At 37.6% G+C, this 24,477-nt stretch overlaps 2 protein-coding genes across 10 annotated transcripts in view; one reads left to right on the forward strand and one right to left on the reverse strand.

Moving 5' to 3' along the window:
- LOC140171188 (orphan steroid hormone receptor 2-like) overlaps positions 1-12,949 on the reverse strand; it is a 57,933-nt gene extending 44,984 nt beyond the window's left edge. For 8 of the 9 annotated variants that reach the window (XR_011861576.1, XM_072194396.1, XM_072194391.1 and 5 more), the window contains exon 1: positions 12,826-12,949. The gene's annotated coding sequence lies outside the window, so the exon portion shown is untranslated. Of the gene's footprint in view, positions 1-12,595; positions 12,683-12,825 lie in introns of those variants that run through there. The other variant, XM_072194389.1, reaches the window with a different exon arrangement.
- A 365-nt stretch (positions 12,950-13,314) lies between these two features.
- Positions 13,315-24,477, forward strand: part of LOC140172089 (EGF domain-specific O-linked N-acetylglucosamine transferase-like) — a 28,328-nt gene continuing 17,165 nt past the window's right edge. The window contains exons 1-3 of the mRNA XM_072195437.1: positions 13,315-13,438; positions 21,239-21,578; positions 22,671-22,768. Of these exons, the coding sequence (XP_072051538.1) occupies positions 21,264-21,578; positions 22,671-22,768 (413 nt within the window). The 5' untranslated portion in view covers positions 13,315-13,438; positions 21,239-21,263. The remainder of the gene's footprint in view (positions 13,439-21,238; positions 21,579-22,670; positions 22,769-24,477) is intronic.

Here is a 24,477-nt window from a genome sequence, read left to right on the forward strand (position 1 = left end):
AATGGTGGGAAATCTTGCTAAGTTGGAGGGAAATTTATCTCTCTTGCCAGGAAATAAACACCTTTTCCAGGCCTGTGGATCATTTTACTACCATTTCTTAGACAGAAGTGTTCATACAAAAGTTGACCTTCATAGTCAACACAAATATCACCAAACATTTAGGTCTTGTAAAAAAAAAAAAAAAATCAAAAAAAAAAAAAAAAAAAAAAAACATGGATTTTTGGCAGGGAATTGTATTTTGAGAAATCAATTGCGTGCATAAAGTTAAACCTCTCAATAAAAACAAAGATAAAAACAAGATTAGATGAACGGCGGTTCTCGGATGTCGCTGTTTTCGATGCACAGCATCGACCGTGATACCTCCACCAAAGGGAGCGATGTGGCACACAAAGGTTGGTACAAAGTTTCAAGCCTAAAGGGCAGACTGAATTTGACCTCATATGACCCCTGGATACCCCCAAAACAAACTTCCTGACTACATGAACAAAACAAACTACATGACTCCTGTATGACCTAAGAATGACCTTTAAAGAATTTGGCTCTAAATGGTGACAATACCCACCAAGTTTCAATTGTCCACCAATTACATTGCATTTGTTCCAAAGTTCTGGTGGTTTTTTTGCTCCAAATTTGTATATTCACAAACATTTATATCCAAATTGAAAGCAAAACCATCGTCGTACAATGTAACCTGAAAACACCAACAAGCATTTAGCTTGCAAGTTCCTCAATCATAACTCATACCATGTAGAAACTTTGATGTAGGGCCTGTGCAATAATTATGTCCCACAGTAGGGTGCATCTCTTGCCCCTCATGTTACCCAAATTTCTTGTCCCTAGTCTCAAAATGTGCCATTGGTCAAAATATTACCCCATACCAAATTTAAAATTATTCCGAAGTCGTTTAGGGGGGCCTCCGTGACGTTGAAATTGTTGGTCAATGGCCATACCATATGGTCATTTTCACAGTAAAGGGTGTAACTTTTGATTTTTTGGGTCAAAATTTCAAACCACTTAAATATGTTTCTGTTTACTGTAATCATGCATAGAAGCAACTCAAATTCCAGTAAAATAATGTTTCAAGGCTTAAACCTTTTGATTTCTGATAAAAAAATGGACATTTCCATAACATTTTGGTTAAAATCTAAGAAAAAATGTATTTTACATAAGCTCAGAAAATTATGACATGAAAGCTGGAATACATGTGAAATCCCATTCCAAAGTAAGTCAACAGATATAAGTTAAATTTTATACCATGTTTTGCTATGTTTGTAATTGCAATTTTGAAAATTTTTAACATCAAGGGTCATTTGCAATGGAAATTTCCCAATCTTAAACATATTTTTTAAGTTTTAATTGGGTTCCTAAAATAATTTGAATGTCTAACTTCATGTACAAATACTACTTGATGAAAGGAACCTCCCAGCCAAGTTTCACAGAAATTGGAGTTATTTTTTAGAATTGGCAATTCAAGCGATTTGTGTTTCGGAGGCTTTAGTTAACAACACAGGTGATCATAAAAGTAAAATATTTGGCTAACTACTACAAGTTGACATGAAAAAATAGGTAAAAAATATCACAATTACTAATTTTCATGCTTTGCTTCTAAGTATTGAATTTCAGTTGTGACAAAAATTAAATTATCACAGCAAGTCATTTTTATTGTTTCGGAGGCTTCATGTTAACAATGGTTAAACATTGCAGAAGTATTTTTTTGAAAACAACACTGTTGGGATCATCTAAGCTGTTATTTTCTTGTGTGTATTGAATCAATGATTCTATGTGGCAGATATTGTAGATTTATAGCATGTTAACTTTTTCACCCATTTGTTAAGTATGCTGTTTTTTGCATGTGAAGCCTCCGAAACAGGCTTTTTGGGTATCAGTATATTTTTCAAACATTAACCATAACATCAACAATTTTTTTAATTTATGACATTCTGCACATATCAAGTAACAATTACAATGCAGATATCAGTATGAAACACCAATTTAGATATGCATAGATGATAATTAATCTTATTGTTGTTTCGGAGGCTTCATTTGTTTCGGAGGCTTCAATTGTTAACGGAAAGTTTGTATTGGGTCCCATTTTCAAACGGTGATATATATCTCCACAATTTAAAAAGAAGTGATTTGAAGATCTACTTTGCTACATTTTGATAAATAGATTGGATGAGCTCTTTTATTTATATTTGCCCAAGCTTGCTGAACAGTTTGTTTCGAAAAATAAAAAAAAGTTAACGGAAAAACGGCTCTTTGAAGTCAAGATTTTATAAAAATTTTGAAAGCTTGCAAATCGACTAATTTTTGTTACCCATTTCAAGTTAAGATATCAACTGTTATGAATCAAGAAGAAGTGAAGAAATAACCAAGAATTATGAACCAAAGTTATACCCACAAAGTTTGTTAACAATTGTTAACGGAAAATGAAGCCTCGAAACGACAAATCTCAAGTCCGATTCTCAAAAATACAGGGCTGTTCACAATTAAATCTAATGTGGCAGTGTTTACTGAACATATGACCGTACTTTCAGGATAAGAAAAATTATCCATGAACTAACTGAAGAAAACGCAGGTTTTTACAAAATGTTACTGTTTTTATAGTTTTTCAAAATGGCAATATTAGGTACATTTAAGCCTGCTAAAACTGAACGCAGTAACTCCTGAAGATGATTATGCTACCCAAGGTAGCTGCTAACTAGATGACTTATGTGGCCAAAAATCATGGAATTCTGTGGCTTTATTAGAAAACTACGGATCAAAATGTTAAAAATCCAAAGTTACACCCTTTACCGTGAAAATGACCATATGCATAAGGCAGCTATTTTGTTTTGCATGGTTAACATTAGAAATGACTGCTGCCTTATGTATTTTGTTCATGTAGTTAGGACTATTAATGATTCAAGATGTTAAAATAGTCTAACTCAACAAAATAAAACATAGGGGAGCTATCTACAGAGGTCAAGTTTATGTAAACATAAATGGCTGCCCTTTGCAGTCTTTACTGCATGTAATTGTGAATTTGCTGAGATATACATATCTTTTCCTGTTTTCGTGCCAACTTTCCTGTTAGGCTGATACTACTACAGAAGAGTGATCGCACACTTGCACATTTATAAACTTTGCTCAATTTGCTGAGACAGCATCATGTTATATGTTAAAAAGAATGGAAGGCTGAGGTTCTTCAAATCTTCAGATCGGAGTTCTCAGCAGAGATGGTTTCGCGGCATTGTGAATTGCATTATTGTAGGTAGTGGTGAGCAAACTCAGAAGTTAAGTTAAAGATTCCAGAGCATTGTAGATGCTAGGCCAGGTGAATGGCAAAACTTTTGTTCCCCATAAAGAGCTGCTTTGAGGTTCCAATCCAAGAACTACACATGTACCTCATGGAAATATTCATAGGCCTACAAAGGTTACTTGATGTATGATGTGAATCATATAATTTCAAAAAGTGCCAGTTAAATCATAGCTACATAAAAGAAAGTTGCAATGTAAAACCAAATCAAACAAAATGGTATGTTATACACTTTGCAGTTGCACTCTGCAGTGACAATTGACAAAGTACCAACACAGGAGAAGCACTGGCTTAAACGGCTACAACAAAGACAATGTATAAAGCCGAATGAGGTAAATGATCATGCCAGTACCAGTCGGAGATATCCAATCTCAAGATTTGAAGAACCTCAGTCCTGTGTGTGTTGTCTCATCAAATTCAGCAAGGTCTAGATGCAAGTGTGTGATCACTATAGTAGTAACTATCAGCTTAACGGTTCAAAGTTGGCATGGAAACAGGAAAGTTATGAATATTTAAGTAATTTCGCAATTACACAGTAAAGGCAGCAAAGGGCAGCCATTTATGTTTACATAAACTTGGTCCTTGTAGATAGCTCCCTTACGTTTAATTTTGGGACATGGGCTTTTTAACATCTTGATTCATAATAGTCTCAACTACATGAACAAAATAAACACAGCCAAAAAAGAAAGTCTCCAGTAGTTCCATCCCCATTTAATCAGATTCTGATGAGTTTATGGCAAAATGATTTATATAATAATTTTCTATACACTCTCCTTCAAGATTGATACCAAATTTGATATCAAAAGTTTAATCATCGTGAGCATGGGAACCGATCTTTGAAATTCGTGCAATTTTAAAATGACATAGGAGTTGTATCACGCGGCGGAGCTAGCGTGTGTGCCAAGAATTACGTCGCCTGAATAGGCCGGCAGGTTAATCGATAAAAGCGTGACTGTTTGTGACTGCGGGAATTTCAAATGGGGTATAACATGTCGGGTTGTATGTGCAGCTGTTACACACATTTCGGCGTTGTTGTAAAGTTCTTTACCGGGAGATTTATTGAGTTCAAGTTCTAAACAGTTTGCGAGACTTCAAAATAAGTAATGAGACAGATTTTTTCAATACGCTTTCTTGTAAGCATCATCAACATAAAATATAAAATTATCATCATTCATACAACATTATCTGCAATGGCTTCTTTTACGACATTATAAAAAAAGTATTTTTTAGATCTACACATCTACACGCATCTGAGAGGTCTAAATTCATTGTCATTAAAGGTTTACCCATGCATGTCAAAATGCAAATCAAATACCCGCTCTTTTTTATTGTGCGCAGCAGGCAAGCATGGCAAGTGTATAATGATTCCTGTACGGGTTGCTTCAGGCCACATAATACGCTGATACCATGCATTGACTTTTGCGTGGTCAATTCGTAATTTGTCATTTTTAAAATTGCACGAATTTCCAAACAACGGTTCCTTTGCTCATGATGATTAGACTTTTGATATCAAATTTGGTATCAATCTTCGCAGGAAAGTGTATAGAAAATTATTATATAAATTATTTTGCCATAAACTCATCAGAATCTGATTAAATGGGGATGGAACTACTGGAGACTTTCTTTTTTGGCTGTGTTTACATAAGGCAGCAGTAATTTCTAATGTTAACCATGTATAACAAAATAGCTGCCTTATGCATATGGTATGGCAATTGACCAACAATTTCAACGACACGGAGGCCCCCCTAAACGACTTCGGAATAATTTTAAATTTGGTATGGGGTAATATTTTGACCAATGGAACGTTTTGAGACTAGGGACAAGAAATTTGTGTAACATGAGGGGCAAGAGATGCACCCTATCCCACAGGGTGGGCAAATTTCGAATTGGGCTGCCAAAAAATAAGTGGGCCCTCAGCATGTCAAAAAACCTTGTCCCCAGGGCTGCCACCTTCATGTTTTCCCAAGCCTTCACACACAATTTTATTTAAAAGACCTCTGCCCCACCCCCTTTGAGCTGCCAAAAATTGCTCATCCCCCACCCCCCGGAAGTTGCCGTACACCCTCTAGTTAAAGTTCTGGCGATGCCACTGACCCTATTACTTTCTACCCACTCAGGGGAAGGGGTGTGGGACTGGGAGTGACAGATAATTATTGCAAAGCCCCTTAGCAGGCCAGTGGAAAAAATGTTTATTCCTGGCAAGAGGGATCAATTTCCCTCTAATTTAGCAGGATTCCCACTATTTCTTAATATGTAATTCTTTATCCAGAAAAGCTAAATTTCCCTCCAAATGACCAAATTTCCCAGCAACGCGATTGCCAAATTGCTCATTTTTTCCAGGCCTGCCCTTAGATAACACATTACAAAGTCAATTGTAAGCTATCTACATGTAAGGCTGAGAGTAGATTTGACCTAGAACACAAATGAAAGTTGAATCCCATACATGTTGGCTTCCGGTTGAGTTTCCTGTTCAGATGTCACCCAGACAAACAAGGTCATGACTTCATACTTCTGTACATTTATGTACAAGTATTAGAAAGGAGAAATAAAAAAAAAAATTAAGGGAATAGCTCCCATCATAGCAGTCAAGGTAGCTCAATCGTTACGGCATTCGACTGTGGTGCGAGAGGTTGCGGGTTCGAACCCTGGTGGTGCCTATATTATGCTCTCGTGGATAATTGAGTTCAGCTTGAAATTCCCCTGGACAAGGAACTTACTGCTAAATTTGTCTCGTAACCCGTACAAAACTCAGGGAGCTGATCCTGGTTGCGATGGTTATTTGCAGGGTTCGAAATTTTGGTTGTCCGGTTGCCCGGGACAACTAAAAAAGTGGCTGGACAACCAAAAATACTGATTCAGTTGTCCGCTGGACAACCATAAATCTGTAGCCAAAATGGACCTTTGTACATACGGACAACCAAAAACTTAGACGGACAACCAGAAATTGTAACCTGGTTGTCCGTGGGACAACCATTTATTTTTCCTTAATTCGAACACTGGTTATTTGTGGAATATCTAGGGTGTGCGCTCTTGAAGCAGCAAAGTCCCTGATTTCTTGTTAAGTAATGATGTGGGGCCGTAGTGGTCAGCGACAACCTGTAAAGTGTGCTGAGGCTTGTGGATCAATGTCTAGGCATTGTGCCTGTGCGTAGCGCACTATAAATCACTGCATTTTTTTTTTGTTCCATCATAAAATAGATACCAAATAGACCCTTGACTGTTTGATATGATTTTTATCAAGATATGGCACCATGATGTAGGGTTGCCAAGAATACGCACTTGCGTTTTTTGCAGCACAATTTGCTTATTTAGGCTCCAAATGCGTATTTTTTAATGTTCTCAACTAACGGGTAATTATATACTCTGGTACCCGATTGAATTTTCGGGCAGGAATCTGGGTACCCGAAAATACAAAAAAAAAAAAAAAAAATACGGTAAATAAAAACCCATTTTTTATTTTTTGTTTAATTTCGCCGAAAACTTTGGAAAAAAAACCCTATTTTTTTCGGGTACTTGACCTGTGAATTCGGATCTGTGATCGCATAAACAACGCATAAGAGCAAGTATCAGTGTAAACAAAACTTTTATGCCATGGCTCATCAATATTCACCATCTCGGTAAAGATCGTTCACCCGCATATACCCACTTATTTTTGTAGGCCCAAATTTTAAACATGGGGTGGTGTACGTACTGTGCAATCTGGAAACACTTGCCAATTTTATGTGAAAAAACAGCAAATATCATTTAAGATTTTAAAGTAAATAACATTGTTTTTGGCCTTGAATTTCGAGCCCTGCAAATGACCTTTGACCTCAGTATATGAACTTGAACACCATCATCACAAATGAGGGTACCCATAGTGCAGCTTTGGCCAAAGTCTGATATAAAATTGGATCGATTGAGCCCACTGTTTGTCAGGAGGTCAAACCCCCAAACCTTTATATTTCCCCCAAGGGGACCCAAAAAAAAAAAAAAAAAAATCACACTTGCGGTTGATAAATGACCAACTTTAGGTGGCATTAAAGAAAGGATCAACAGGCAACCAAATAATATTTTTGCCCAATTCATGTTTATCACAATGCTGTGAATATTTTATAAGGGGTGGGTCATATCCCCCAATCTCCCATCATAAAACTTAAAAAAAGGCTACAATTACAACTACCGGTACTGGCTATAGGCATAGCAATACATAATTAAATGACACAACATACACATTACATTTTAAATACTTTGATTTCACACATTTTATTCATATTCTTGAACGTTCAAACAAAATGATGAACATGACACACATGCACACTAGTGACGTCGTCGACATGCCTTATATGTCGACACGTATCCCGGCCAACATGTCGACATAAAAAAAAAATTCTTAAATAAAAAAAAAATGTTTTTTTTTAATTTTCAAAAAATATTTTTGGCCAGAAAAGCAAGTTATTATAGGCCCATAAAAGTTGTATATTTTGATTACCCCGGTACCTTTGCTTCTATTGAACAGTCAGGGACACATTGAATTAGTAGGGGCCTATGCATTGCTAGCTGTTCAATAGAAGCAAAAGTAATTAAAATGTAAAACTTTATCCAACTTTGTAAAAAAATTGGCTTTTTTTTTTTTTTTTTGAGTAGGGTCACTCCATATGAAATCAAGGAGGCTCCCCACCTGACCCCCTCAGATTTGCTTTATATTTTAGTCATAGATTGTACCTGTAAAAATATTAAAAACTTGCAAATTTGAGGTCTGTAGCTCTTACGGATTTTCTGTGGCAGTCAGTAGGTGGGTCTAAATTTGGACCCAAAAGTTGCCCTAAATAAATTTCATCTTTGGGAGTCTGTGCCTTCTTTATAAAAAGAGAGAGAGGTCTGAAACCTTGTATACACACTAACTGCATGCCCAATTTGTCAAAAAGTAAAAAATAAAAATTTCTGTACTTGCGCATTGTATCACGGGGTAGATTAAATATGCAAGAAAAAATGTAATGTTTTGTAAACTGGCAAGTTTAGACCCCCTAAATTGACATTTTTTGTCAGATTAATTATTTTTTGTTGTCACTGATGCTATAAATAGGTTAACTTAAATACAATGCATATCCAAAAAATTGACCTCACATTTCATTTACATTTCGAACAGCGCCCTCACGAAGATGAAATTTATTGCAAATTCAACATTTTCAGGGGGGCCCGAAGTCTATGTGGTCCACCTTCAAAATTTATAAAACATCACTTTTATATGACTACTAGTCTTAAATTACAACTTTGTTTTAAGTCCCAGTAATTGTCTAGGTTGACTTCATATAAAACGACAAGCCCAAAGTTGACCATTTTCTTATGATTACATGTACTGCAAATGTGACACAACACGCAATTAAAGAAATTTTTTTGGTCAATTGGGCATGCAATTAGTGTGTATACAAGGTTTCAGACCTCTCTCTCTTTTTATTAGGAAGGTACAGGCTCCCAAAGATGAAATTTATTCAAAGGGCAACTTTTGGGTCCAAATTTAGATCCCCCTACTCCAACTTTAAATGGCTGCCATAGAAAATCTGTATATTGAAAATAAAATGGATATAAAAGTAAATAGGGCCAATAACTACTAAGGCTCTCATTTTCGGGAAATTCGGGTACCCGAACTTTTTTTCGAGCGGGATCATGATTGACCTAAAAAAAAAAAAAAAAAAAAAATTGAATTTTGCACATTGTTTTGTGTTTTAAATTTGGTACCAGACAGGGAATTTCCTGCCCGGTAATAGGATTATCGGGCGGGACTCGAATTCCCGGGACTCACTCAGAGCCTTAATAACTACTCATCTAATCATTTATTTTCAATATTGTGGCCAATTTGACTTTTAAGCCTTCCAAATTCGGCACATAAGAAAATGGTCAACTTTGGGCTTGTCGTTTTATATGAAGTCAACCTAGACAATTACTGGGACTTAGCAAAGTTGCAATTTAAGACTAGTAGTCATATAAAAGTGATGTTTTATAAATTTTGAAGGTGGACCACATCGACTTTGGGCCCCCCAAAAATGTTGAATTTGCAATAAATTTCATCTTCGTGAGGGGGCTGTTCGAAATGTAAATGAGTTGTGACCTCAATTTTTTGAATATGCATTGTATTTATCCTATATATAGCATCAGTGACAACAAAAATAATTAATTTGACAAAAAATGTGAATTTAGGGGGACTAAACTTGCCAGTTTACAAAACATTACATTTTTACTTGCATATTTAATAACCCCGTGACACAACACGCAATTACAGAAATTTTTTTTTTTTTTACTTTTTGACAAATTGGGCATGCAGTTAGTGTATATACAAGGTTTCAGACCTCTCTCTCTTTTTATAAAGAAGGCACAGACTCTCAAAGATGAAATTTATTTAAAGGGCAACTTTTTAGTCCAAATTTAGACCCCCTACTCCAACTTTAAATGGCTGCCACAGAAAATCCGTAAAAGCTACAGACCTCAAGTTTGCAGGTTTTTATTTTTTTTACAGGTACAACATATAAAGCAAATCTGAGGAGGTCAGGTGGGGAGCCTCCTTGATTTCATATGACAGCATTCAAGCTTTGACTTACATTTGGCCGACATGCGTGTGAAAAAAATATTTAGGGGTGAAAACAGTCAAAATTCTTGATTGCTTAAATGTTTCTAGGGGTAAAATGTCACATATTTTCAGATTTTGACACGTGCTTTTTGTGTCTTTATGCTCAGTATTTCACTAGCTAAATAGTGGTATAAAACTTTAAAAATTAAAGTAGTAATATGTTACCCCTACCCCTAACATTTTGGCGGGTGTGAAAAAAATAAAGGCCTTCGCAAAAAAAAAAGTCCTTCAAAACTGTGAGGTTTAAGGCTAAACAAATATAAACTTGCTATAGCCAAGACCTCCCTCTAGAGCAAGTTTATGTTTGTTTAGCCCTGAGAGTCCCAGTTTTGAAGGACTTATTTTTTTTTTTCCAATTTTCGCTCAAATTTGAGGACTTCGTGCAGAAATATGCCTGTACAGTGCTATGGGGAAAATTTTCAAGTTGACAATTATGCATTTTTTATGTCAGATTCAGTTTCTACAAAAAATTTCACCCCAGAAAATGTTCCTTTAAGTAGGATATTTTTCACTTTAAGTTCCCACCATTCTGTCCGCCAAACGCAAGTCAAAGCTTGAACGCTGTCATATGGAGTGACCCAGTAGCAGTATTTCTCCGGTTTCTAACCTTGAATAACAAGTCATTTTGGGCCTATAACTTGCTTTTCTGGCCAAAATAATTTTTGAAAATTAATTTTTTTTTTAAATAATTTTTTATGTCAACGTCGGTATACGAATTATATCGACATTAAGGACGACAGCACTAGTGCACACAAGACATTGCAGGGTCAGAATTTCGTTTCACAGTGCAAGAATCAATCTTGATTCTTGCAGAATACATTAGCGGGAATTATTCGATTCTTGCAAATCAACTTCTGTGTAAACCACAAAAGTTTGCGAGAATCAACTCTGATTCACGCAAATCTGTTTACGAGAATCTTTGCGAGAATCGATTCGCGGATTCTTGCTGAAATTCTGACCCTGCATTGTAAACCTTGGCCATGGACAAGGCAGTTCTCAAACCAAGATTCTCACCTTAGTGCTAAAAATAGGAACAGCGGTACCAAATTAGGGCTGTCGTCGGCACCGTTTTTAATGTCGACATGTTGATATAATTCGTATACCAAAAAATTCTAAAAAAATATATATATTTTTGGCCAGAAAAGCAAGTTATAGGCCCAGAGAAATACTGCTACTCAAAATTTTTTTTTTTTAGGAAGTTGGATAAAGTTGTACATTTTACTTATTTTGCTTCTATTGAACAGCTAGCAATGCATACTAATTCAATGTGTCCCTGACTCTAAATATTATGTAGCCAGAGGTTTCCGCTTCCAGTGATATAAAAATCTCAACTTTTTTTGAAAATTTGAGGAAAATTGTGAAGTTCTAAATAAAGAAATACATAAGAAATAGTGGAAAATCTCAACTATATTCCCGGGAAATTGTGCACTTTATCCAGCCGTGCTCATAACGCCACTAATGCAAGCAACGTACTATGGGCATGACGGGCATTAATAATTTACAAACATGGACACCAAATTATGTTTGATTCAAATGTTTTGTGAACGTCATAATAATACATAGGCCAATACAGTCTAGTTGTTAGCCTCTCACTGTAAAGCTCTTTGAAGTCTTTACTTGAAATTGAAATTTAAAAATACCATGAATATATCAGAATATGGACTAAGTAACGATGCTGGGCAAGCATGGCAGGAGAACCAAAAAAATGTAGGGCCTAGCCTAATTCCTAGCATGAGCTTGCTACAGTGGCGGTGCCAGGATCAGGAATTTTTTTTTATGGTGGTGGGCGTGGGTCAACAAATTGCCGCAAAATTGGAAATTTCCATAATTTTGGCTTTTTACTGGGCATGCTGGGGTGGGACCGTGGGCAAGAGTTCCGACTGACCCCCCCCCCCCCAGCATAGCTTACCAAAAAGTAGCCCTTGCAAACCTTAAAAAATAAAAGAAATTAATAATGGTTTTCTTATTATAGAGACTTTTTCTTTTCTTTCTTTTTAAAAACATGAAAAATATACATGATAATTATTTAGCCTTTTACTTTAGTTTTAGAATTCAATGTTTTATTTTGATCCCTGATTTCAAAGTTTAATATTGACATTCGTTTTTGTTGCTTGCCTTTAAAAAAAATCAGCAAAGTGATTTTGAATGCCAAGCATTGAATTTGCAACTTTAAAAATACTGAATCCACAATATTTATGCATCAAAGTATTCTAGCCATGCATCGTGCTACACACTGCAATGCCTGGCCGCGGCCCCAAGCACAACCCGAGTGGGTTTCCGACTGCAAGTGCAGCTGTCTGGGCAACCGCGCCCTTTCCGAGTCAGAATATCAAAGAGAACGACATGGAAAATTCCATTTAGATGCATTATCGAGTAAGAAATAAAGTCAAATAAAATCCACAATTAACTACAAACTACAACGATATAATCTACGTATGTACCGCGGTTGTTCTGACAAGGGACGTGGGGCCATTCTCGCCATTTTCCTGGGCATCACGGGGTCAGTTTGGAGCATAAAGCTCTGCCATAGTGCACAAAGGTCAAAGTTAAGGGGACATCTCAGGACAACAACAAATGCCGCTCGTGGTCGACTTTTCTCGACGTCTTTCTTTACAGAACATCTTCAATACACTCAGGGAATAAATAAAGACTACGTTATCATCAAAATACTCGTAAATGGTACGTAAATATACCCAAAATTTGACGACCAAGTTCCTCTTGCTAAAAAGAGGACGCCAACAAACCACGCTAGACAAGAAAAGCATTGACAAACTCCATTACTGCGTGATCGCACGGTAGCATATGCTTGACGGAAAATGTGATTTTGACCATTTCCCAGACTTCTTTCACTTCGAAATTCTCATCAATGCAAGAATAAACATCAAAGATTACAAAAATAGTATAAAAGTGTATTTCTTCCTACCTTTTGATGGCAAAATTCGTGAAAACGTAGCGCAGAAATGAGCTTTAAAAGGTCAGAGTTCGTGACCTTCAGAGAAACCTGCATATTTTGCGAATGATTCTGATTGGTTCACGATGATGTAATGAAAGCGACGCTCGTTTCTGCTCACTGATTGGTCCGTTCTTTAATTGATTGACGTCATTTGTTCCAGTCTCGCTCACTTTGTGTTTTTCACAATGAGAATCAGTTGTAATTTATTTATTTATGCTTTCATTATACAGGGTAGCCCCTTCAGTAACAAAGCACTGCTATTCTAGGGGGCCCTGTTACTTTTGATTATCTACAATAAAAAATAAATTAAATTAATGTTTTTTATTTTTAAAACCAATTTTGTTTACTTTTTTCTTTGACTATAGAGCTGAGTTCAAATGTGTGATTTAATTTATGAGAAATGGGACTAGTACAAAATAAGAGGGCGCACTTATAGGCGAAATTCCCGGCAAGTTGACATGACAGGTGCATGTATGCAGCAAGCACTGATCAGCTGTGAGCCTGTGATCAGTGTCATGATCTTCTAGAATGCATGTCCCAGCCCATGCCGCTATTGGTACAGTTGGAAAAATAAAGGAAATTGGTAAGCTTCAGTTGAATATTTTTGTGTTGTCATGCTGCATATGCATCATTGCATGTCACAGACACTGACCTCCATTTGTTGATCAACAATGCTGGCAATGCAGCAATGACAATAACAACAACAAAATCATGCATGTTGTCTTCTTTTTACATGCAATGGAAATTGCACATTGATCAGCATGACAACAAAAAATTTATAAATGTTCCAGAAATCCTGCAGTTGCGTTCAGTTACACCACACAATGTAAAAGTTGTAGAATTTCTCAACCCCATTTTTACTCGAGAACTCTTCTTCTTCTTCTTCTTCCGGTAAAGTGCTGCTTCATCTGGATGAAGATAATCGCACTGCGGAAGCGCACATGCGTGGAACAAGTTGTGACGCATCCTTATCTTGGTGCAGATATATACAAGTGCAAGTAAAAAGTCCTGGTCCTCTGGTGCAGGCTAGGTGGTTATTCCCAACAACGCAGTCTTGAATGCGTTGAGGGAAGCCAGGTGAGCAGGATCGAATGCCAGGTTGTTCCAATCTCTGCATGTGCGGGGGAAGAGGCATATACCTGAATGCTGCAGTGCGGCAAGGTGAATCGGGATCCGTGCCCTCTGGTCCTAGTTGATTCGGTTAGGTGATCTAGTCCATGAGTCTAGCTTCGAATTTGCAAACGATAGTTACGCATTCGATTCTAGAGTGTGTTGGTATCGTTTTTCAGTCGGACAGCGGTGCAATTTCTTGCACCGGAGGTTATTTATTCTGTGTCAATGTTGAAATTTGGATGAAAGTTATTTTGATGGGTCAACTGTATCATTTGAGCAAGATTTGCCTATTTCATGTACGTGATCCACCAGTGGAGCTGCTGCGCCCCTCTGCAGAACTTCCGGTACCGGTTGTGGATGCTCTGGGCTCGGGGGCGCAGAACATCCACTGTCGGAGTTACTGCGCTCGGAAGCAAAATAATAGATTTTCTTATTTAATATCGGTAGATCATTGCTGCGCACAGACGCAGAGAATCCACAGTCAGAGTTGCTGCACCTGGGTGCAGCTCGATATGTAGCGGTGGATCATTGCTTCCCTCGGGCGCAGAAAATCCACGGTCGGAGTTACTGCGCTCGAAAGCAAAATAATAGATTTTATTACTCGAATATATAACATGCCAATATATTTGGAACAAGCAAACCAATAAATATTGTAATTATAATGTCAATACATTCGTTACAGTTATTATACGCATGCCTATAGGCCTATTTATTAAATAGTAATAAACTTCTCCGTAGCGCTATAATAAGAAAATAATATATTTTGCTTCCGAGCGCAGAAGCTCCAACAGTGGATTCTCTGTGCCCGAGCACAGCAATGATCCACCGCTTCATATACATGTAAGGAACTGCGCCCGGGTGCAGCAACTCCGATAGTGGATTCTCTGATCCACCGATATTATAATAAGAAAATATGTTATTTTGCTTCCGAGCACAGCAACTCCGACCGTGGATTTGCTGCGCCCGAGCGAGCGCAGTATTTTTTAAAGAAAATATAATTTGCTTCCGAGCGCAGTTACTCCGACAGTGGATTTTCTGCGCCCGAGCACAGCAGTGATCCACCGTTACATATAAGGAACTGCGCCAGGGCGCAGCAACTCCGATAGTGGATTCTCTACGCTCAAGCGCAGAAATGATCCACCCATATTTTGATATGAAAATATGTTATTTTGCTTCCGAGCACAGCAACTCCGATAGTGGATTCTCTGCGCCCGAGCGCGAGCGCAGAGAAATGATCCACCGATATTATAGTAAGAAAATATGTTATTTTGCTTACGAGCGCAGTAACTCCTACCGTGGATTCTCTGCGCCCGAGCGCAGCAATGATAAGAAAATATATTATTTTGCTTCCGAATCCGAGCGCAGTTACTCCGACAGTGGATTCTTTGCGCCCGAGCGCAGCAATGATCCATGTTTACATATTATAAGGAACTGCGCCCGGGCGCAACAACTCCGATAGTGGATTCTCTGCACTCGAGCGCAGAAATGACCCACCGATATTATAATAAGAAAATATGTTATTTTGCTTCCGAGCGCAGCAACTCCGACCGTGGATTTTATGCGCCCGAGCGCAGCAATGATCTGCCTTTATTTTTTAAAGAAAATATATTATTTTGCTTCCGAGCGCAGTTACTCCGACAGTGGATTTTCTGCGCCCGAGCGCAGCAGTGATCCACCGTTACATATATAGGAACTGCGCCAGGCGCAGCAACTCCGATAGTGGATTCTCTACGCTCGAGCGCACAAATGATCCACCCATATTTTGATATGAAAATATGTTATTTTGCTTCCGAGCGCAGCAATGATCCACCTTTATTTTAATAAGAAAACTCCGATAGTGGATTCTCTGCGCCCGAGCGCAGAAATGATCCACCGATATTATAGTAAGAAAATATGTTATTTTGCTTCCGAGCGCAGTAACTCTGACCGTGGATTCTCTGCGCCCGAGCGAAGCAACGATCCACCTTTATTTTTGTCTCGCCTGATAAGGCAGGAGACTATATAATCACTTTTCCGTATGTGGGGGGGGGGGGTGTATGTGTGTGTGTATGTGACAATTTGGTTAAAGTTTTGATTAAATGCTCTCAGATGAACAGTTCAGATCCTATTGCAATGAAACTTGGGCCATAGGTGAAGTATGAAGTTCTTTATGTTATGGTGTTGTGTCACATAATTTCAAGGTCATTTCAAGGTCACCATAGGTCATTTGAGTTCAAATGTTTTCTTGAAATTGGATTAAGTTGCTCTCAGGCTATGTATTTTGCCATGCTTTGACGTATCGAGCTGTAATTTTGAACAGTGATAGGGGCAAGTGTGTCAAGCTGCTCAGTGATGGGGGGAAAGTGCGAGAGGGCAGGATGGGCAGTACAGGGGGAGGAGGAAGGGGTAAGGCAGAAGAAAACAAGCAAAATACCCTGTGAACAAATTATCTGGAGATCCGTATGGGGTACAGTGACATAACTTGGTGGGAAGTAGCGCGACCAGAGGTTCTCAACCTGATTAGCTTTTCAGGTCATTTGGGGTCATCCGGGGTCACCCAGGGGTCATCTGAGGTCAAATTACTGAAAACTGCCATATGGCATGAAATGTGGTGGGTACAGTCAACATTTAGAGCCAAATTTTTGGAAGGTCATTTCGGGGTCATCTGAGGTCAAATTACTAAAAACTGTCGTATGGGCATGAAACTTAGTGGATACAGTCAACATTTAGAGTCAAATTTTTGGAAGGCCATTTCGGGGTCATCCGAGGTCACCCAGGGGTCATCTGAGGTCAAATGACTAAAAACTGTCGTATGGGCATGAAACTTGGTGGGTACAGTTAATATTTAGAGCTCAAGTTTTAGAAGGTCATTTGGGGGTCATCCGAGGTCACCCAGGGGTCACCTGAGGTCAAATTACTGAAAACTGTCGTATGGGCATGAAATTTGATGGGTACAGTCAACATTTAGAGCCAAATTTTTGGAAGGTCATTTCGGGGTCATCTGAGGTCAAATTACTAAAAACTGTCGTATGGGCATGAAACTTAGTGGGTACAGTCAACATTTAGAGTCAAATTTTTGGAAGGCCATTTTGGGGTCATCCGTGGTCACCCAGGGGTCATCTAAGGTCAAATTACTAAAATCTGTTGTATGGGAATACAACTTGGTGGGTACAGTCAACAGTTAGAGTCCAATTTTGGACGGTCATTTTGGGGTCATCCGAGGTTAACCAGGGGTCATCTGAGGTCAAATTACTAAAAACTGTTGTATGTGCATGAAACTTGGTTGGCACAGTCAACATTTAGAGCCAAATGTTTGGAAGGTTATTTCGGGGTCATCCGAGGTCGTCCAGGAGTCATCTTAGGTTAAATTACTTTGTGGGTACAGTCAACATTTAGAGCCAAATGTTTGGAAGGCCATTTCGGGGTTACCATGGGTTGCAGGTTCATTTACTTTACCAAAAGTAATCGCGAAAGCAGGCAGATGCGAAAGAAGGCGAGACTCATGGTTCGAGAACCGCCTTGTAATAAGAAAATATATTATTTTGATTCCGAGCGCAGTTACTGCGACAGTGGATTCTTTGCGCCCCCGAGCGCAGAACATCCACTACCAGAAGTTTTGCGGAGGGGCGCAGGAGCTTCACTGGTGGATCACGTACATAACTCCCTAATTTGGACAGTCTAAAATTTTGCTGAAGTGTGATTTTAGCAACATTTTTGATGCAAGCGCCTGCCGTGATCGGCTGTGTTTACTTCTGAACTTCCATTGCTTTACACAGTGTCATGCTTCAGCGAATCCGACTAGATTTTGAATGCAATGGTCTCTAGCCTAGAATGTGAAGCTATCGGTGAGCAAATTCTTGTCTTGACTTCTCGAGCAACCCCATTTTACTGCAGCTCTGAAAGACTTCTGTGAACATTACCACTTGTAAAATATTTTTTCTTAACTTAAACCTTAAAAACTGATAAACCTGTATACTAGCATGAAAGTTCATCTGTGTTGGTAGACATCATAATTTATGATTTTAATCTTTTGATCTCAACACAAGACCAGACATACCTCAAATTTTCGGTCGTAACTTCGACCTTCATCGGGAGACTGGCAACCCAAGTTTGGGATCAGTGCTACCTTATATATTAAGGGAACGTCTGAGGCCCTCAGAAGAACTTTCAGTAACTACAGTGTCAGGGTTTGTTTCAAACCAACTCAAACCCTTAGACAGTTACAGACTGAAAAAGAGGACATAGCGGGACCAGTGTATTTTATCCCTTGTCAGGGAAAATCACTTAAAGGCCAGTGCTTGGAATCATATATGGCGAAACAGAACCTTGAAAGCCAGATTCCTTGAGCACCGTCGTCCAAGTTCCAGCTCGGCAGAAGTCTCCAAACACATCCACATCAAATCCCCGGGGCACCAAGTTGATTTGGAGCAAGCAAGTTAAGATCCTCGACCGGGAACCTAAGTATTTCGAAAGGGGTGTCAACCCAAGTTTGGGATCAGTGCTACCTTATATTAAGGGAACGTCTGAGGCCCTCAGAAGAACTTTTCAGTAACTACGGTGTCAGGGTTTGTTTCAAACCAACTCAAACCCTTAGACAGTTACTTGAGCCCCTTTATCATGGTACGGTATTTGAGAACCAAGGATCCAAAATAAAAATGACACACATGTCCCTTTATAAAGGAATTTGATCAGTAACTGATATTTTCAGTATGTGTTTTAAATGTTAAAATTATTATTATTATTGGCCGGCGGGCAGTAAATACCAGGCAATTAAAAAATTATAAAAAAAAAGAAAGAAAAGAAAAGAGAAATGAAAAGAAAAGAAAAGAAGAATGAAAAGAAAGAAAAAGAGAAAAGAAAAGAAAAGAAAGTAAAAGTTAAGTATAAAAAAACAAATTGTACATGTATGGTATGACACAAATAGATTAAATTTGCTCAACAATATTATGAATAGCTGGGACCCACAATAATTCTTTGGACCCCCCCCCCACATTTTTGCATTTTTGACCTAGCGTAACCCCTGATTTTGCTTTCTAAAATGCTACACAAAATTGTGGAAATGCTACACAAAAACATTTTGCATAGCATTTTTAATTCCAACACTGTTCATGCTCATGTTCGATTCAGAAGTGAATACTAGTTAATTAATTACCCCATGCCAGTAATCTATTAGTGATCTTTATTTTAAAACCACCCTAGGTCTCTGGAAATGACATGTCAAACTGAGACTTTTCATGGGCCCAAGTTTGGACCGTGATCTTTTTCCCGACTGAAATCGCTGGCGATTGCAAAGTAACCCATTTGTGTGTAAAATTTAGTTAACTTCCAAAAATTTCAGAAATTCTGGGGTGTGTCAACCAGATTAAATGCGCTATCTGTTTAGAAAAATCACTAACTGTTTAAACGTAAAAAAAAGAAGAAAAAAAAAGAAAAGAAAAGAAAAATCATTTTTTTTTTTAAATTTTTATAAAGTTTTTTCAATGTTTTTCCTACTCTTACACAAAGCCTATCCACTCTCAAACCTTACTACATGTATACAAGCCTACCCTAGCCCAACTAACCTTTAACCTAACCCAAAACCCTTGCCCCTTACCCCAAAAGGGAATTAGGGGAGAAATTGATTTCACCTGAAAATTGGACCTATATTTAATGTTTTTAAATGTATGCATGTGTTATTACTTTATTTTGCCTCATTTCATTGAAATTGTTACTTTTATTGCTAACAAAATAAAAGAGAAACCTCTCACATAATTTTGGAAATTTAAAAAAAATTCTAAAATTCTAAAAATACCAAAAATACCAAAAAAAGCTTTTTTCTTCTGGGTAAGAATTATTTTCTTACATGCAACAGTTTTTTTCTTGCAGGTTAGGAATTTGGTAAATAGGTCATCATATACAAAATGCATGCATGGACCTATTTATCAAATTTCTAACCTGCAAGAAAAAAGCTGTTGCATGCAAGAAAAAAATTCTTACCCAGAAGAAAAAAGCTTGTGCACTTAAATGTATTTTTTTTGTATTTTCAGAATTTTAGAATTTTTTTCCAAAAATTTCCAAAATTATGTGAAAGGGTTCTCCTTCATACATGTATAATTAGCCATAAAAATTGCCATTTTGATGAGATGAGGCTAAAAAGTAATTGAAACTTTATTAATATATATTAATGCATTTACTAAACATGCTAATATAGGTCCGATTTTGGGGTTCCCTTTTGGGGGTTGGGGCAAGGGTGTTAGGCTAGTTGGGCTTGGGTGGGTTTGTATACATGTAGTAAGGCTTGGGAAGGGGTTAGAGTTTGTATAAGGGTAGGAAAAACATTATAAAACTTTTTCAAAAATTTTAAAAAAATAAAAAAATTTTGTGTACAATACGTTTGTACATGGTTAACCGACCGGAATTTACACCCCTAGTCTTTTCATTTCTTTTCGTTCATTAACTACAGTCATGAATTGAATTAAAAACCTATTGTCAGCTGATTTATGATAACAAAGTCAAAATTACTAATACAAATGGTGTGATAAGTGACTCCCTGTATAGACTGTTCAAAGTGTAAAAGTGTGTTAACTTATTTTTTACAGAATAAGTTAATGATTTTAAATTTAATTGTGATAACTACATGAAGGAACATATTTATACATTGCCTATACTATAAGTAGCAGGAAAATATGGTTATGAAAGGAATGCACATAAAATGAGTGGATTTGAATTTAAGAAATACAGGCATCAAAATATGCCATGAATGGTACAAGTATTTTGTCGGGTATTTTCTGTCCCTTTGAGTGGATGATTCATGACCTTGTTCAATACAAACCAAGAACAACTTTTCACGATTGATTTCATTTAATTTGATCAGTCAACCATTTTGCTCTGGTTTCCTCTCATATTCACAGAGTTGCCAAAACAGCAATTTGGTAGCCCAATTGGGTGATTTTACAGATTGTCCTGCCAACTTTTGACCATTTTGTGTCACATAGAAACCATTCAAACCAGTGGTAAAGAAAAAAAATGAGTGGGTTTTTGGTATTACATGTAGGCGAACAATTTGGTATTATCCTATCCCGTAGAAACCAATAATTAAGGGAAAATTTAGGCCACTTTGTGGTAATTTGGCCGGTGATCATTGAGTTAGGTCAGAATTTTCTGGCAACCCTGCACATTGTCTTCTGTCCAAACAAGTGGGATTTAGTGTGAAGTCAATGTTAAATTACATTACACGCACTGCTTTAGTGCATAATCATGCATTTACACCTATAACTAGAACTGGCTTGTTTTATATATTTTTGTCTTTTAGACGCTACAAGACTTCTAGACAGTTTATGATGGCTTGGCCCTGTAGTTGGTGTCCAGTTTTGTTTGTGACATCATATTTGGCGATACTTTCTACACCCATAAATGCTGGCGTAAGTGACAACTTCAAAACTGTTGACCACGGACACATCTCCATTCCAGAAGGTCTACCAAGACTTCAAGACACAGACTCAGTACTATCCGAGACAGGTAGACACCCATCTATTCCAGTGACAGCCAAGTTTAAGGATCCTAATCTTCATCCGGAGCATTATCCCTATTATTTTACACATCATCCAGAAGAAGCAGCCATTTGCAGGCAAGATGATGACTGCTTGCACAAGGTGGGTTTGACACTTCAAGTCAGAATGTTTGTGTAAAAATGTCAATATTCTCAACAAGACAATAGAAATACTCTGTGTAAAAGCAGTGGTCTCGGATACTAATATGGAGCTCATCTGTCAGTTACTGTCAGGCCTGTATGCAGCTCGCGCAGGGGGCTGCACCACAACCAAATTTGTGCTTTTAAAGTATAATATAATTTTAAAAATCCCAAATCGGGTTGAGAGAACTGGAGGTTTCTGTCTATATGTCATTTATCCCTGTAAATAATGTAGTTCCTGGCACTCTTTTCAGAGTTCATTTTGACAAATGACTTTGAATGTCTAATTGTATTTCTTACAGCCAATACCGGAGGTGGTGGTGGTGGGGGGTTACTCAGTCCAAATTACCATATGGGGACTTACGGGTAATTATTTCAAAGTTTTCTCAATTTTTTTTGGAAAATCTTAATCCATATGTCCCCTAATTAAAGTCCAAATGTCCTTTTCTCACCAAAAGACCCTGTATCCTTCTCACAGAATTTACTCTGCAAGTTCCAGCCAAGCAGCCTTTCATATTCAGTTAATTTACAATGTAGTTCTGTATTTCTGTCAGTTCTGCGTAAATTGATTTAGCTATTTTTAGTTTAATTCACAAGTCACTGAATACACAGATTAATTGATTTTTGATTGTTTTGAAGCATCAAAACAACAACAACACCCCCACCAGAGGCCCACACACAAACTCATTTGTAAAGATCACATGCCCTTTGAAGACTGCAATCCTGGTGGAAAGTCGTTGGCACACCAGCCAACATTGGTGTTAAAAGCACATACTTGTCAGAGCTAAATATGTTATAGTTCCGCATTATCTTTGTATAATAGTTGAAATGCACATTTTACACTCTCCCCTCCCCCACCCACCCTGCACCTACCCCTACACCCCACCCCCCATCTTTCAATGTTGTCCATATCAACATTGCAATAGGCGAGTGGGAAAGATGTTGGCCAATTGGTGTGGCAACTTTTTCTCACCATTATTCTGGCTTTAATTTTGTCAAGTTTACAGACAATTTTCTTTCCATTGTGTTTTGTTTGTTGCCTTAAATATTATAGGATGCTTTAGACAAAAGAGCTTGCTGGGGGTATGAAGTAGGATGTTATCGTCAGAATCTGACAGCCTATCCACATTGCTTTAAGCATAATCCTGGCTGGTAAGTTGTGAATCATTTAAAAATATCTGGGTGACTTGGTGTAGATTATTTAGACAATAATAACTGCATGCTATCTGTTTTGAGGTCATTGCTGGAATGGTTGGGGTTTAATTTGGGCTAAGATAATATTGAGGCCCAACACAAATCCCAACATTTCAAAGCTGAATTTACATCATTTTTGATATTGAAATTTGAAGCCATGTTAGCCACTCACTGTAAGTCACATTCAAAAATAAAATCCAATTAAAGAATATTACATGTAGAGAAGACAGTTTTCAACATTGTGTGAAACCTCAAAATAGGTAACAAGTATTTTCTTTTGTAAATGGACACATTATTTCTTCTTGGTAATGAATGTTTTGTTAGTTTAGTTTAGCATCAAGCTCTTCATTGGACCGAACAAGCCACATCATTAGAATCACATAAAATAAATTACATGCACAAAATCTATGCATCCAATTAGGTAAATGGTGCATGATCATGTTTTCAACATAGTGTGAAACCTCAAAAATGTTATAAAGGTAAGTACTGAATGTGTAATAATTAAGTTCTTCATTGGACCAAACAAGCCAATAATGTCATCATTATGAACATATCTTTATAGAATTATACAACATTCATTCATGAATACCAGACTCTACTCAGTTTTACAAGGACTATTTTGAACAAATTCTGTGAAAAGCAAGTGTGTACTTTTTGTCATTAACATTAACAAACATTTTTTATCATGAGAGCTATTTTGTGAAATTTGTGTGCAATTGCGAGCCCCTCATATGTATTTTGAGCCTTGGTGATACATGTGTACTCTAAAATTGCCTGTTCTTGTGCAGAAATGGTTACATGTATGTTTTGTTAGCTTTTAAGTTCAGCGCAGTGAGTGCTTCATTGGACCGGACTTAAGCCACATCATTGTGTATATTTCTGTGTATAATTACACAACAAACGACAACAAACGACATGCATGATATCGAAAGACAAACTACATGCAAGTATTCTATAAAAGTATATGGTGCATGACCATATGATACAAATCTACTCTTGATATCTTCATATGAATGCTGTTTTATGTATTGTGGTTGGTGATTTTTGCAAAGTTGGCAATGGCAACCCAAAAGGGAGTACTCCTGTTCATGATGCTTCCATATTAAGTTTGTAATTCAATGGGGCACATCAGCAAAGTTGAATACCGGTAATTCTTCCTTTCATGTTTATTGTCAATTTGAGGCTTTCCTTGCATACAGCGGAACCACGCAATGGGTAATACACTGCATCAATTGTGTATAATCATACCATACCGAGCACTCATTGAACGCGCTGTTGCCAGTGTGTGATTGATGTGTGATTTTTGTTTATCACACATGATATCCTTCTGAACTAATTTCCAAAGATTCAATCAAGTGTTGAAGAAGTCTTATTGCTAATTACAGATGGGCTAATTGGGGTGAATACTAAACCTGCAAAAGGCGGTATATCTCTTTGGGATGTTCCAGTTGAAATCCATACACCCTATATATGGAAGACATGACCTTAATCTCCCACACAGGGAGTGTGAATTTCAAATGGACTACCTGAATGGGTGAATCTATATTCATGAAATCTGCACTCTCTGTGTGGGAGATTAAGGTCATGTCTTCCGGAGGGGGATTGATTCCAACTGGAATAGGCTACATGTAATAGCCCAATGTATTTTGCCCTTGAACTCCTCAAAT

Source organism: Amphiura filiformis, chromosome 15 (genome assembly GCF_039555335.1).
Source record: "Amphiura filiformis chromosome 15, Afil_fr2py, whole genome shotgun sequence".
NCBI classification, from domain to species: Eukaryota; Metazoa; Echinodermata; class Ophiuroidea; order Amphilepidida; family Amphiuridae; genus Amphiura; species Amphiura filiformis.